At 40.1% G+C, this 15,254-nt stretch overlaps 1 protein-coding gene across 1 annotated transcript in view; it reads left to right on the top strand.

The window, feature by feature from the left end:
- The first annotated feature begins 126 nt into the window (after positions 1–126).
- Positions 127–15,254, top strand: part of LOC121354076 (cohesin subunit SA-2-like) — a 57,634-nt gene continuing 42,506 nt past the window's right edge. Inside the window, exons 1-8 of the mRNA XM_041468422.1 lie at positions 127–225; positions 343–511; positions 4,846–4,930; positions 5,550–5,696; positions 7,193–7,289; positions 8,309–8,385; positions 12,450–12,521; positions 14,256–14,460. Coding sequence (XP_041324356.1) covers positions 468–511; positions 4,846–4,930; positions 5,550–5,696; positions 7,193–7,289; positions 8,309–8,385; positions 12,450–12,521; positions 14,256–14,460 — 727 coding nt within the window. The 5' untranslated portion in view covers positions 127–225; positions 343–467. The remainder of the gene's footprint in view (positions 226–342; positions 512–4,845; positions 4,931–5,549; positions 5,697–7,192; positions 7,290–8,308; positions 8,386–12,449; positions 12,522–14,255; positions 14,461–15,254) is intronic.

Raw genomic sequence — 15,254 nt, forward strand, 5'->3', positions numbered from 1 at the left:
CAGCAGCAGCGACCACGAGAGGCGGCCGGGCCCCATCGGCACCGCCGGGCCCGGGCGGCGGGCAGGGACCGTCACCGGCCGCGTCTTTCCGGCCGCTGCGGAAGCGGCGCCGCCGCCCATGTGACAGCGCTCCCCGCCCCTGCCGGGCCCAGCGGCCGCCGTGATTGACGCCGGGCCCGGGCTGGCCGCGCTGGGCAGCGCCCGGGAGGGACTGCGGCGTTGTCGGTAGGATTCATTTCTTTCTGTTTCACCCTCTTCTGCGGCCGGGCGGGGGATGGAGGGGAAGCTGTTTCTGCCCTGGTTTGCCTGGAATTAAGTCTCTTTGTGTGCGTTTCTTGACAGTTTTCGGCCGCTGCTCCGCCCGCAAAAGCCGAAGGGTTGTTAAGTTTTAAACACTCTCGATTTCGGTGAAGTTTCCTCAGAAGGTCGTGTCAGCTTGTTTGTGCTGCTGAAATAATGTGGCGGAAATGATAGCCGAGCCCAACGCAGCCAGTAACCTTCCCAGCCAAAAGTAAGACCTGGCACAGGTTGCCTGCAAAATCTGCTGGTAAATTCGGGTGCTGTCCCTTGGGTTTGTGCCGTGCAGACACCGCGGCAATCTCTAGTGTGTCATCTTGGGGGGAAAGGGGAAAAAAGAGGTTTGCTGTGCATTGTGCTTTGTTACGAATATCTTCATTTTATTTCATGTACTAGTTAGCGTCTCCTCAATGTAGCGTTTTATGCTGTTTGACAGGGAGCTTGGCTTCGCAAGCTTTTCTGTGCCTTATTCACCACAGTGCTAACGTGCACCCTACTTTACAAGAAAAAAGGAGCAGATTCATTGTCAGTGCATGTGTTCCATTCATTGCAGAATTTGGGGATGCTGAGGGGGAAGAGTGCTAAGTAATCTGTAAGCTCCCTGTAGGTGTTGATGGGGGCATTGCTTCTATATATTTTGTATTGTTTTTATCAGGGATCCATCATGTCTTCTCCCTTATTATAATGTATTTCTAGTCATCTATTGAGATGAGCTAAAGTGTTCATATCATCGTTTACACAATGGCAAGTAGAAGTTCTACTAGAATAAATATAAATAAATAAAAGGTAAAGTTACAACATTTGGGCATTTCTTGTTTGGTTTCAGAGGGTGATACTTCTTAGATGTTCACTGTCGTGTGCTTTGAACTCATTGCAGCCCAGTCTTTTCTGATCCTGTCACATTCTGGGCCCATTTGCTCCATGTATTTTGCTTCATTATGCTCTATTGAAAGCTGAGAGTTGTAGCCCATGATGACATGTGTGTATTCCCATATGTCCATTGCAGTATGTTTCATCTGAAACCAGCCTTTTACCTTCAGAAGTGTTAGGCAGGCACATGGCAATTGCTTAGTGGAGCTTCCTATATCGCTTCTAATAGATGAACCAGTTGTTTTGAAATTTATAATTTAAAAGAATTGCAGGTGGGATTCTTTCTGTAGCATAGATTAATTGTTCCTTTTACATAGCAAAAGGAATATATTGCCTCCTTGGTAGAGGTAGTTTTCTTTTCAAGTGAATCTATTCTAAATGTTTATTAAGATAAGAAAACTGAATTCAGGAGTTATCACAGTAGTATTGTGTCTGAGGGTTAGATGTGGGACTTGGCTTCCTTCGTACTTCAAGTGTTTTATCTTATCAGTAACACTTCAAGTGCTGGTGAAAGGATAATACTGTGGCAGGAACGTAGTAAGGTAAAAATGAGTCTCTGAGTCATACATAACAGAGTATAAAGGTGGAAATAGAAATGGCATTCTGCTTGTGCTTTCTTACTCGCTGCTGATGGAAGCAACTAAAGGGCTGAGAGCTGTTTCTTCCAGTGCATGAAACAGTGAATGTATGCATGCAGAAGTGCTCAACATGGTGTAGAATAACAAAGGGACGAAAAAAAAACCAGCTAGTTCAAAATTTGTCAAACCTACCATTGCACTCCTATAGTTGAGATGTTAAATGGAGATATGTATTGGGATCGCTGCAGAAGTGACCCCCATGTCTTGCCCCAGCTAGGTACAGTAATACCTATTTTTTGCTTAAGAAGATAAGACAATGTCTTAATTCTTTTAACAGTTTCTTCAACAGAAATGTAGTTGTGCAAATGAAAGCTCCATTTAAATATCTCATTTAATTGCTCAGTGGTTTCATGGGGTTCAGTTTCTAGGTGCTGGTCTAGTTTCTGCAAATGTTTGTACCTGCCTTATGAATGGCCTTACTGGAAACACCAGTATTAAAGGCTAAAAAAAAAAAAGAAAAAAAAGAGGGAAAGGAGAAACATGAATATTAGTAGTGTCTGGATTTAAAAAAATCCCTCTACTTTTGTATAAGTTGTCTGTTGTTGCCTGGTGCTTCCCAAGGCATAGCTATGTGCTGTGCTGTGATGTACTGATAACCAGTTCAGTTCAGAAACGAAATGGCTTATTAGTATTTAGTGCTTAAATTTGATAAGTGCTTAAGATAGATGTTTAGTTGCATGTGTAACAGGTACTCTAACAACTTTCACCCTAGAGATGTTTTGTTTGGCCCAGCATGAGGGAACTGTAGGTCTGTGGTCTTCCCACTCTTGGAGATTTTGCTGAGCCTTGATAACATGCTGTTCCATATGCCAGGCATTTCTTTACTTTATTGGGCCCCTTTTGCTACAAGTACATTTTGTCAGGCATAAGAAATGAAACAAGTAGCACAAGGCCAGAGAGCTGTCCTTCAGAATGTTCTTGGGAAAGAGAGGCGTGAATTAAACCTTCAAAGAAGTATGTTCTAGACAGAGCTACTAAAAGCAGAACGTGATCAGACAAGTCCTTGATGGAACTGTCCTGTGGCAGTTCTGATTTTTGAATTATTTAAATGATTTAAACCTACTTGGACTCAAAATTAGTTGCTATAATCAAATGCAGTGCATTTATCTTCATTCTGGGATGGAGTAAGTTGCTAAATAGTACTTGTAAACACTTCAGAAAAGGTTTTGAAGGTGTGTTGAGTGTTATGTTGAGGTACAGTGCAGAAACTGGTTACCCACATTACTGCAGTGTTGGCTGCCACCTGAGTTGTAGTTCTGTGAAACAGTGCAAGTAAGAACCTGTTAGTCCAGCCCCACAGTGATGCATTCTGCTTTGAAATCAAGAGTGAAAAGATTTAATCACATAGGAGAAACAGCTCCTTGCCAAACATGTTTGGATTCTTTTTGGTTTTGTGGTCTGTAGAAGGATCTGAGAAGAGCAAACTGGCATCAGAAAAGCAATACATATTGCTGTCCCTTGCTGTTTGTTCTTTTCAGCTGGGAAGTCTCTGGTAGTATTTGGGCTACTTAATCTCTATAGCTCGCAATTTTAAATCAGAGAAGACGATTGAAAACTTTTGTGAATGATTGTTTATAGAACGCTGACTCAGCTGAGAGCAATAGTTTATCCCACTCTTCACATGCAGAAGTCCAGACAGCTGGTATAAGGATTGACAGTGGTATAAGCTGTCAAACACTGTGACATGTTTTGAACTTTTCTATAATGAGTAATTAATGGAATTTAACTTTCATGGGACATTTCTCTGTAGGGGAGGTAAGCTTATGCATAATTGTATTTAGAAATTTTATATATTTTTTTGCAATTTTATATTTATATAGAATTTTCATAGGAGTCTTTGGAAGCCTCATTCTACATCACTTCTTGAAATGTCTCAGTAGATCAAAAAAGTGAACAGAGAGATGTTTAAATAAAACCTATCTGCTCTTAAAAATCCAATAAAAATAATGTCAGGACCTTGGTCCTGCAGTTGATGCTATTCAGTCTCAGAATTTGCTTTGCAAAACAATTGTGGGAAGAAGAATGATAAAAATGCTTATCTGGCATTGATAAACCTAGGTGGAGTTGAGCTGGCTCTGCATCCATAGAACAGTTAATTCTCCATCTGTGTTAGCCAGCACTGGATACTGGGGAGTTGACTGTATCTGGTAGTGTAACACACTGGTTTTTTTGGGTGTAAAGTGGTCACTTGTGTTAGTACACTCTCTTGTTGCAGTGGTATCATGAAAATAGAAGTAATTGTATACTCCCATATTTACTTTCTTTCTGTGCCTTCCTGTAGTACAAGTCAGCTGGCTTCATGTCCTGGCCACCGTAGTTTGAAGGAGGCCATTGCAGCCAGCTTCCAGTACTGGACCTGCTGCACAAGTGGGATCCAGCTTGTCTATTCAGACATGACCTTTGGCAAAGCACATTGTTAGCATTGGGAATTATGAAAAAATGGCATGATTTCATTGCAGATAAATGTATGGCTTCAGCTCTCCCAGAAGGTGCACCTTTCTTTATACAATTGTTCCTCCATGATATTAGCAGTGACATGAAAATGAAGTTTTTTATGTGTCTTTTTTCTTCAGCATGTTTTATAAACAAAGTAAGCCAATTTCTTCCTCTCATTTTAAAATGTCAACACATCAAATGTTACTGCCTTGTTTAGCTTAGGGCACCCACAGGGTGAATGCCTACTTGTGTTATTGGTTCATGGTGCAAAGCTCTTAAGCCAACAAAGGCTGCATTAAGTAAACATCAGCTTTCTGTTTCATTTACTTACTTTACACTTCCTTGATACCTTTGATAGCTTTGCTGGTTTTCTAATTACCTGCAGATCTTACAGGAAAGCCAGTGGTCTGAAAAAGGCCCCAGATTTCTGTTGTACTTTTAAAGTTAGCTGTTTGGCTTTTAGTGGAAAAATGTCACTGCTTCCAAACAACAAATTAAAAATACTAAAATGCATGTATTTGCTTTTATTTTCTTCTGACTTTGTCCTTAAGTGTGTAGTTCTGAGTGCTTGCTGCTAACTCCTTCAATGTTTGTTACACCTTAGAGAGAATGCTGTCCATGATGAGACAGTGCCCGAGTCTCCTGCTCAGAATGGCACCTGTGTGAGAAATGGCAACCTGAAAACACCAGTAAGTCAATTTTAAAGCTTTTACAACTTTTAATTGTTTTAAATTGTGGAGTTTATTGTGTCTCATTCAGTTGTTACAAAATTGAGTATTGCATGCAGCAGTCACAGTGCATCACAGAAGCTGGTCACTGGATACAGCTTGACCCTCAAATTCCATTGGCAGCAGAACCTCAGTGCTGGCTTTTGAGTGGTCAGTTCATTTCAACATTGCTCTTCTTTTCTGTACTTTGTGTGCAGCTGATATTAATTTGCATGTAGTGAGTTTAACCTGTGAGGGAAAAGATGTAGAAGAGCTTCTGTGCTTGCTTTCTATTCTTCAGAAATGACAACTGCCACTGAAAACAGCCTTCTGGGTAGCGTGCAGCTGTACAAAAACTTCTTTCCTGTTGGATATCCTATGCTTATGACTCATTGTTAAGAGTAAAATACAAACTGGTAAATCCTTACTTTCATCCTCTTTTAGTATGGTCGTATTTGGTAAGGAATTGTTGGGGTCCATGGGGCATAAAACTGAGCAGCCTGGGGAAGCGATTGCAGTAAGAGCAAAATAAACTTGTATCTGTCAATGTCTGTTGTGTGTTGTGTTTTCTCACATACTGTGTTTACGTGACTCGTTTCAGAGAGAGAAGCGGAAGGTCCGAGAGCAGTGCGAAAACATAAGGAGGAATTCTCCCGCTAGCAGAAGAGTGAGCCAGCTGCAGAATGGAGAAGTGGTTGAGGCAGTTACCTTGTTTGAAGTGGTTAGCATGGGGAAGCAGGCCATGCAGGTATTCCCAGCACTGAGTTCTGAAAGCACTTGGTGGAGGGAAGTTGAATAAACAGTGGTCATTTCCGTTATTTGTACTGTGGAACATTTAAATTTTGGGTTAGCTGTGGAAGAAACATGTTTGATTGGAAAACTGCTGTGAGTGTGGCTCTTGGAAAGAACATCTTGCAGCTTCAAGAAATTAGTGAAGAGGTAGCTGTCAGATATTTAAAAAGAGGAAGGAAATTGTACCTAAACCAGTCTTCCTAAAACAATGCCTTAACATACAAAAAGATAATTATTGTAAAAAATGTGGAAAAGGTTCATCAATAGCAAATTTTAGTTGTCCTGAATTCTGAAAACTCAGGGGGTTTTTTCTTCTTTTTTCTTCTTTTTTCTTCTTTTTTCTTCTTTTTTCTTCTTTTTTCTTCTTTTTTCTTCTTTTTTCTTCTTTTTTCTTCTTTTTTCTTCTTTTTTTTCCCCCTGTGCTTGCGTTGTACTATTAATCTTTTACCTTCATTCCAATGCAGTTTGCCAGCAGTTGTATAATAGCCAGGTTCCCTGTTCATCTGTAGAGTTAGCAATTTTCTTCAGTGTGAGGAAGCCCACCTCCCCATATTCTGTGAGCACATGTATATATTATCTTTGTATATGTGTATGAAAATCTGGAGCCCCAAATGTTTTTATGTAGGTATGTCTCTAGTGTGTAGTGTCTGTAAGCAAAGTGTGTGTGTATGTGCACACATGCATGAAAAGTACATTTATATTTTGGGTGTGAAACCCTCGTGCTACAGCTGGGGTAATTTCAGTAGAGCTTCCTGAAGAGCTTGGCTTCTGCTGTGCCAGCCGTCATGGGAGGGTCTTGGAAAGGCAACAGGGCTTGAGTTCTGTTGCTGCTGGAATTTATTAGACCTCTGTGGAACTACTGGTGGGGTTGAAGCCTGGATGGCTTGTCCCAGGAGACCAGTGTCACATACAGGCTGTAGGCTGTACTGCCCTAGAAATGAAATTTGGAGTAGTTTTTTTGCTTATGTTAGTATGTGAACTGTTTCAAACCTACTGCACAAATCAAGTCTTAGAGGAAAAAGAGCACTGCCAGGGTAATTGCTGGTAGGATTTAATACTAATTATTAGATGGTGCAGAGGTTAAAAGTGTGTTTTGATTTTTTGTTGTTTTGTGTTTATTTCCTTTTTTTAAAATTAAATTGTTACCTCAGTGCAATCAAGAACTCAGGAGGACAACTCTTTTATTTTTCTTTATATTAAAACTGGTAATTTTCCCTGTTAACAGGAAGCAAAGCATCTGTGAAAAACAACATTGTCTAAAGCAGTTTAAGACTTGAAAGAGTCTTTCAGAACTACTAGAAATGGAAGAGAATTGCTTGGAGTTTATTCTTCATTTTGTAATTTAATGGAGATGGAGCAGTGTTAGTTTTTGTCTTTATTGTGGGTATCTTCAGTGGAATGCAACAAACTGTGTTCATCTCCTGACTAATGAGCTTCTTTAATCTGTTCTAGTCTGTAGTAGTTGGCTGGGTTGAAGCTTATAAACAAGACAGGAATGTGGCACTTCTGGATCTCATCAACTTCTTCATTCAGTGCTCAGGCTGTCAAGGTAATTTACCTTCTTTGCAGCCCCTTCCACTGTCTGTGTGTGAGAGGAGTCTGAAGTGTGCTTTTTGAAATGGAGTTTTTCTCTGCAGTAAATCATGAGCTTATGATCTGTACTGTTCATTAAGACAAACTCCAGATGGCCAGGCGAAATAGAAGAGAATGCTGCTGGTTAAATTCTTTGTGCTAACAGCATTCCAGCTCTGAGAGTTATATTTGAACAAGGTTTGCAGGGTCAGGTTTCTGAAGTGGCATGTCACATTGCTTTGGAGAATCCTTACCTAGGGACAGTTCTTTTGATGAGTGTTCTAATTAAAATCCAGTGTTTCAGTTGGCATTTGTTTTATATTTCTTGGTATCTTTTGTTTTGCTAGTATCCTTGATTGAAAATAAGCAGCTAGCAAATTCAGCTCCCTGCTTTGGTGGCTAGAAAAGCAATCTCTTGCCTCATTGCAGTTGCTTTTACTAGAGAGTTATGAAGCTGTCTGTTTCATAACAAACCTTGAAGCACTGCCTTCTGGGGACAGTCTACTAGTGGAATTCTTCAGGATAGCAAGTAAGAGATTTAAGAAGACTGTCCTGTTGGTTTGAAACTTCTGAGTGTATTTAAGCAGCTAGAAATGTACTTTTTACATGTCTTTTTTTTTTTTTTTTTTTTTCCCTAGGTCTTTGACTATTATGTCCTCTCTTACGAGAAATACTTTGGGGTTTTTTCACTAGTTTTGACCTGTGGGCAAAATTTTAGTCAATCCTTGAAGTAAATGAATGAACAGAGAAAATAGCCTTTCCAGACAGCACAGAGCAGACTTCTCTAATGGGAATTTCAGTTTTGGTTCATCAATACTTTTTCCTATCAATTAATTTATGTGTCTTACGTATATGCTGCCTGTACCAGTGTACGTGCATAAAACAGAATTCCCTTGTCTTCAGTGTTTCTAAATTTATAAACTTCTTACTGTGGTTTGAACTTGATTAATGTTACAGAGTTGTCAGTAATTCTTTTAAAAATGCTACTTTTTTTAGGCATGGTAACAGCAGAGATGTTTCAAAGTTTGTACAAGAAAGATATCATGCAAAAAATGACAGAGACCTTTGATAAGGTAGGTACTACTTTGATTTTTCATGTATTTTTTATATAAACAATAGGCTCTACCTTAACAGCCAACCTGGGTGGAATTCCTGTTGCTTATTAGGAGCTCCGTACCACTTCATTAATTTAGTAAAATAAACCTGTTTTTTTTTTTTTTCAAGAGAAATTTGTTGTTGTAATGACCCATTTTAGCAGCAGCAGGATATGTTTTTTTTAAGTAACTTTTTTTTTGAGAGTTTTATTAGGGCTGTCTGACTGCAGCCTTCCTGAATCTTTCTCTTAGAGGCTCTTTTGATAATGACTTTATAGACGTAGATACAGCCCAGCACTGCAGCAGGTAAGTGGTTCCTTTGGTATTTGGTTGACAGGTCCTTTAAAAAATACTAATATGGATTACTGTTGAATTAATTAAAAGATATTTTTAGCTGATATTTTATTTGAAAATGTTCTTTCTGCTTTACTGACAATTATGATTTGTAATAACTGTATTATGTCATATGGAAGATGAAAAATGCATTTCAGATTGTTAGATAATTGTGAAAACAGTAGTGAGTATTTAATTTCTTGTGGATTGTTAAGAAAAGCAAATAGCTTTACAATGCTGTTTCACTGCTTGACTGCTCCTTGAATAATTATGGCAACATTAAATTTTCTGTAGTGCTTTCACAGTTGCTTCCATGCTTTTTTCCTCTATATTTGTCACTTCTGAATTGATTTGTCAAGCAGCAGCCATCAGCCTTGTTTTAATTGAGCATCTCTCAAAGACAAGCTGCTGTAGAAATTCCCACAGAGGATGAATTTTTCTACATGGTTTTCTTTATTTTAGAAATGTAGTAGCACTTGGGCTAATTTTTTGACAGAAATGAACCTGTATGTGTCTGGCCATATGCATTAGTAGTCTGGCACTTCTTTGCCAACTAAATCAGCCTTGAATAACACTCATGATAGTGCAGGCACTCTGGCCAATACAAAGATGGGATTATTTTTACCATCAGCCTGGAAAATATTACAGCTCTGTAACCTTTTCACCTGTCCTCATGGGCAGGAAGGCAGGCTCTGCAGTTGTCTTAGAAGCTGTCTTCTCCATGCTCTGTAAAGAAAGTAAGTTCTCTCTTATCTTTTTCATAAATAAGATGGAATTGTAAGTTAGTGGTTGAAGTTAGTTGAGGAGTGCCATATGGGACTACTGGGATTTCAAAAGCATTTTTTAAAAAGTAATGACAGTAACAGTGAAAGTAGTAATAAGAGTGGAAAATATTGTCAGATATTTGCTCAGTATCATCTTGCCTTTGAATATTTATTTGTTTCTAGCATTCAGAGGATTCATTCGTGATGATTTCAGTGATTCAACCATGTTGTTGCTGTTCAGTTAATTAATTGCAGCAGTACCAATGCTTCCTCCTAGAATTCTTACTAATGTTAGTGGGAATTGTTAATAGAGTTCAGTTTAATAGAGTTCAGTATGGCAAGAAAAGAATTCCTAACATCCTCATGGACAAGGTGGTGAAGTATGAGTTAGTTAAGTGGTCAGTGAGGTGGACTGAAAAATGGTGGAACAGCCAAGCCTGTGGGGAAATGATCAGTGGCAAAAGGTCCAGTTGGAGGCTAGTCACTAGTGCTGTACCCCAGTTTGATATTGGGGCCAACGCTATTTTACATATTTAATAATGACCCGGACACTGGGGCAGAGTTTACTCATAGCAAGTTTTCAGATGATGCAAAACGAGGAAGATCAGCTGCCAAATCGGGTGGTTGTTCTGCTGTTCAGAGGGACCCTCAATAGACTGGGGTTTGGCAGTGGGGAACCTCACGAAGTATTACAGCAGAAAGCCCTAGGAACCTGGGAATGAATAACCCTGTGCACCATTACACAGTGGGGGCTGATTGACTGGAAAGGAGCTCTTCTGTGTAGGATCTTGGTGTGGGTGACAACATGAACATGAGCCAGCAACGCACCCTTGCTGCAAAGTTGACCAACAACCTCCTGGCCTGCATTAGGCAGAGCATTGCCAGCGGGTCATGGGGGATGATCTTTCCTCTCTGCTCAGACTCATCTGGAGTGCTGAGTCAAGTTCTGAACCTTACAGAACAAGCGGGGGATGATCTTTCCTCTCTGCTCATACTACTGAGACTCATCTGGAGTGCTGAGTCAAGTTCTGAACCTTACAGAACAAGAGAGAGATGGGTTTGCTGGAGTGAGGCCAGCCAGTAAAGGGCAACAAAGATGATTTATGATCTTTGATGTGGGGAGGGGCTGAGGGAGTTGAGCTTGTTCAGTCTGGAAAGAAGCTGTCTCAAAGGAATCTGGCCCATGTGTTAAAATACCTAATGTGACATAAGGACAAGGAGGAAGCACAACTCTACTCAATGGTGTGCAGTGAGATGGTGAGCACAAAGGCAAGCCAAGATGGCCAGTGGGCGCAAACCAAAATGGACAAAATTTTACCGGAGCACAAGGAAACTTCTACTGAGAGAATGGTCAAACAGTGGAACAGGTTGCCCAGAGAGGTTGTGGAGTCTCTGAAGATATTATTTGACTGCTCATGGCATCACCTGACAGTGAGGGAAAAGACATGTACTTTGAAGGATCCTTGACAGAATGATGATGGCACCAATTGTAGTTAAAGCTTTATTTCTTAACAGTATGTTATTATTAGTATAGACCAGAATTTATGATTAAAACGGTACAGGATTTCTATAAGCTCAAGTCTTACTGTCCAGCAGGAGTTCTGGTCAGAGTTCACCACTTAGACCTTGCAGTACCTTGAGTTTGTTGACAGTGCTCTGGGTGCTGTGACGATTCTCTGTTCTCTGACTGGGTTATTGCCACGGCCTGCCTGGCTGAATGCCTGAGACCTACAGGGTAGGTAAGGAAAGGAGGTCCTTACCTACCAGGAAGGTCTGGTGCCCAGGAACTGAGGCTATGAGGGAGGAAAGTTAATCTGTTTGATTTGTCTGCTTGGTTCACAGAACCTTCAGGGCCTGGTAATGAGGGAAAGGGAATGAATATGTGACCTGCTTGGTCACAGAGAAGGGCTGCTTGCCTCTTAAAATTGCGTTAGTTATGCTAACCACATTTCCAGGAGTTGGGAGAAGTGCTGGTTGCACAGAGCACTGGGCTGCCTATGCTGGTTGACCTTGCTTGAACAGGTGGGGTTGGATTAGATGATCTCAAAGAGTCCTTCTCAATTTCTGTAATTCTGTGAAAACTTGTACTGATGTTGGAAGTAGAGAATGGCTTTAATATGGTCATTGAGGCATTTATTTTGTCTTTGTGAGCCATAGTATTCCTCAGTGATGAGGCAGTCTTGTCTTTCCACTTTTTGTTTTTCTTCTATTTTAAGATCATCTGTTTCTTCTACTTTTGTTCCTGTTTGTGGCATTTGCTTCTTGCAGTTCTTTGCTCTTATGTAATTTTTCTTTTCTTTCCCATTTTGTTGCTTATACATTTAGGAAGGGAAGAGTTAACTTTGATGCTGAACTGTACAGCTAGATGGGGATAGAAATACTTGTGCTTCACTGAACCTGATAAAGAGCTCTAGATTTAATACATTTTGTTTTGGAATAATTGCAGAGTTGAGAAAACATCTTGAATCAAGTCACACTAGTGCTGAAAATATTATTCTCTCATTTGAAAAGCTCAGAAAGTTTTTTTTTTAGGGTTTAGATGTTTTACATCTAGGTACCAAATGTTGAAAAGGGTTATGTACTTAGACTTGCTGAGGAGCCTTATCTTAAAGGGTTATAATGAGGGTTATACCTTGTATATGTTTGCTTCTAAATTTTGAAAACAAGTTGTCTTCTATTAGTAACAAGACAACTCAGGTTTTATATAAAAAGTGTGTCTTCTGTCATCGGGTTATTTAAAAAAAACCCAAAGAAACAACAGAACCCAGATGAGAAGGATTTAGTTTTTTTTGTAGTATTTTGGCTTGTGTGGGCCACCTGTAGCACACATTGGCTGAAATTCTAATGGCCTTTGAAATATGTTGCATGTTTTGTAATGCTTTTGCCTATGAATTATCTGTGCCATTTCATTAACAAGATTTCAAAATTTTGTCTCCTGCATTACAGGAAACTGGGTTGCAGTATAAGAAATTCATGGCCTATCCTTGGATCCTGACAGTTACTTGGCCGGTGGACATGGTAGGGCTGTTGTAGTTTTCCACAACAGTTGTGGAAATTCTGTGGGGAATTTATCTGAACTCCTTGTTGGCACTTTATTTTGACTTTCTTTCCATAGATTCTGTATGAAAGAAGGAAACGTTTCCTGGTTGAGTCAGAGCAGGAGCTCATATCACTCTGTTGGGTGATTTGAATAGTTCTCTGGAAGAACCTGTCTTAAGGGCCTAATCTGACTTGATTTCTGGAAGCAGAGTTATTTCTCTAGTGGTTATGAAAGGAATGTAAGGGAATCCCAGGTTTGGTGCCTGAATTTAGGTGGTGTGCCCTCCATGTTGTATATGGTTACAGCGTGCATGTTACCATTAAAGAGTATCACAGTGTGATAAACATGGGCAGTAGAAATGCTCTTAAAAAGTGAGAAGTCTTTGTGTATTTTGTGCTGCTTTTCGGATTGAGAAGTAAGCTATGATGATAAAGTAGGTATTTCCTGAAGCTGTAGATGGTCTTTCTACTGTCCATGTCATGATCAAGGAGCATTAAATGAGGCTTGCTGGAAACCTCCCTTTGTGTTTTGGCACTTGCTGCTGCTGTTAGGCTCTGAACTGACTCTTACAACCTGGTCAGGAGCATATTCCAAATTCCTGATGTGCTTTGGGTTGCAGCCAGCCTTATGATCATCCTGTATTCGCATTTCTCATTAAAGAAAGCAGCAACCCCTATGCATTGGAAAGATAGTTACAAGAGAAGAGCATGGGGTGTACTTTACAAGCACAGGAGGTTATGCTGAGTGTGATGCTATGTTAGAATGTGGCTGAGAAGGTGTTTGCCCACTGATGAAGGACCAGCTGAGCAGTGACCAGCCTTCAGGAAGAGGTTTTCCACAGTGAGTGAAGTTTTGGAGTTCCTTGACTCCACTCACACATGGAAACTATGAAGATGCAAATTCATATTCTGAGTCATTCTTGGGATCTGTGAGATGTACCTGAAATAAATGTTTACACTGTCTGAGGCTGCTATTTACAAAGTCTGTCTAGTGTGCTTTCCACTACTTTGTGGGAGAATCCATTTTACCTTCCCTCTGTCTCCTTTCCTCCTGGCAGTATCAACCATACTGTGGACACATGTTTTTATTGTAGTTTGCTTTTTGCATGATGTCAAAAGTATTGCCCACTTACCGTTTCTGTGGGGGTTTTTGGAGACCCAGGTGCAGATGGTGTAGGTGAATGGCTGAGTATTTGTCATTAAGCTTTAGCCTGATAAACTGCTCAAGCTGGCAGTGCTGCTGAGAACAGTCCTGTCCTGTTCACACCACAGTTGTTTGTCTCCACTTTTCACTTCATTCTCTTCCTGGATTTTACCATAATTTTGCAGGAAGAGGAAGGAAAGGGAAGTGGGGAAGCACTGCTGCCTGTGAGTAAGTAGAATAAGCCAGGAGTGCTCATGGTTTATGCCAGTGAAAGTTACTCACTCTGCTCTGCCTTCACATACTTTCTCTCTCCTGTCTGTTCACAGCTTACATTGCTTTCAAAAGTGAGCTGTTATGACAAGTGTAGCTCAAATAAAGCTATTTTGTCTCTCTGCTTGCTTGTATCCTAGTTGCTTGTCCCTACTTTGGAATACTAACAATGAAAAAAGTTACAGGGGATGAAGTGAAACTGTCTGTCAGCAAAACTCTCTGATGTTCACTGGGAGAGATGGGTATGCACAAGCAGAACTAATTAGTGTGTTTTCTCTCAACTTATCTTTCTTGTGCAGGACAATGAAGACTACCCACTGATCAGAACAGGACCCTATTGGAAGAAGTTCAAGGCCAATTTCTGTGAATTCATTGCAGTGCTTGTCCAGCAGTGCCAGTGCAGCATCCTGTATGATAACTACTTGATGGACGCCATCATCTCGCTGCTTACAGGGTTAGCAGATTCCATGGTCAGAGCATTCAGGCACACAAGCACTTTAGCAGGTAAAAATCATTTGCAGAGTTGCTCTAGAGGTGCTGAGGTATATTGACTTGTGTACTAACAAAACTGCTCTAAATTGAGAAACTGTTTACTGGAGCAGTTCTCTTATGCACTGAGTGTACCTTCCTCCTAGTATGTCTGTAATATAAACTGTTTGTTCCCACGTGTATCTGAATTGAATTTGAATGCCTTAGATATGATAGATCTAACACAATTTTTTCTTTATAAAGAAATCTTTAATGCCTGACATGACTGAGTTCAGAATTTTGCTGTTCTGAGTATTATATTTTTCAGTAACTGATTTTTCACAGTTTTCTATTTTGTTGTTTTTCTCCTTCCACTAACTAATGTGATGAGTAGATGCTTCACCTTTAGAAGCTTCCTTTGGAGAACTGCTATTCTTGTGGTCTCTGTGCAAAAAAAAATGTTGCTTGTTACACATTTTTATTTTATGCAGTGTGATGGTACTAAAGCTACTGCTTTTTCCCCCTAAAGCCAGTAAATACCCTCTTTGCCATGCAAAGAGCACTGAAACTATAATTTATTCTAAAGTATGCTGTTTGCTTTGAGGGCTCAAAAAAACTGACTTTAAATCTGTTCAAACCATCCAGCAATCCTTAAAGGAATGTAAATTTTTGTCCATTCCAGTAGTGTATTAAGATTCCCAGCAATTTCTGAGCCAGCCTCACTGTTTATTCAGTTTTTTCTTTTTGGTTACCAACAATCAGCTGTTCCACAATTCTAGATTCTTTTTCAGAAATGTCAGAGTTACATAAACTTACAAGAGCGTTGCCCA

This window comes from Pyrgilauda ruficollis, unplaced genomic scaffold (assembly GCF_017590135.1).
Source record: "Pyrgilauda ruficollis isolate IOZ18807 unplaced genomic scaffold, ASM1759013v1 scaffold22, whole genome shotgun sequence".
Taxonomy (NCBI): domain Eukaryota; kingdom Metazoa; phylum Chordata; class Aves; order Passeriformes; family Passeridae; genus Pyrgilauda; species Pyrgilauda ruficollis.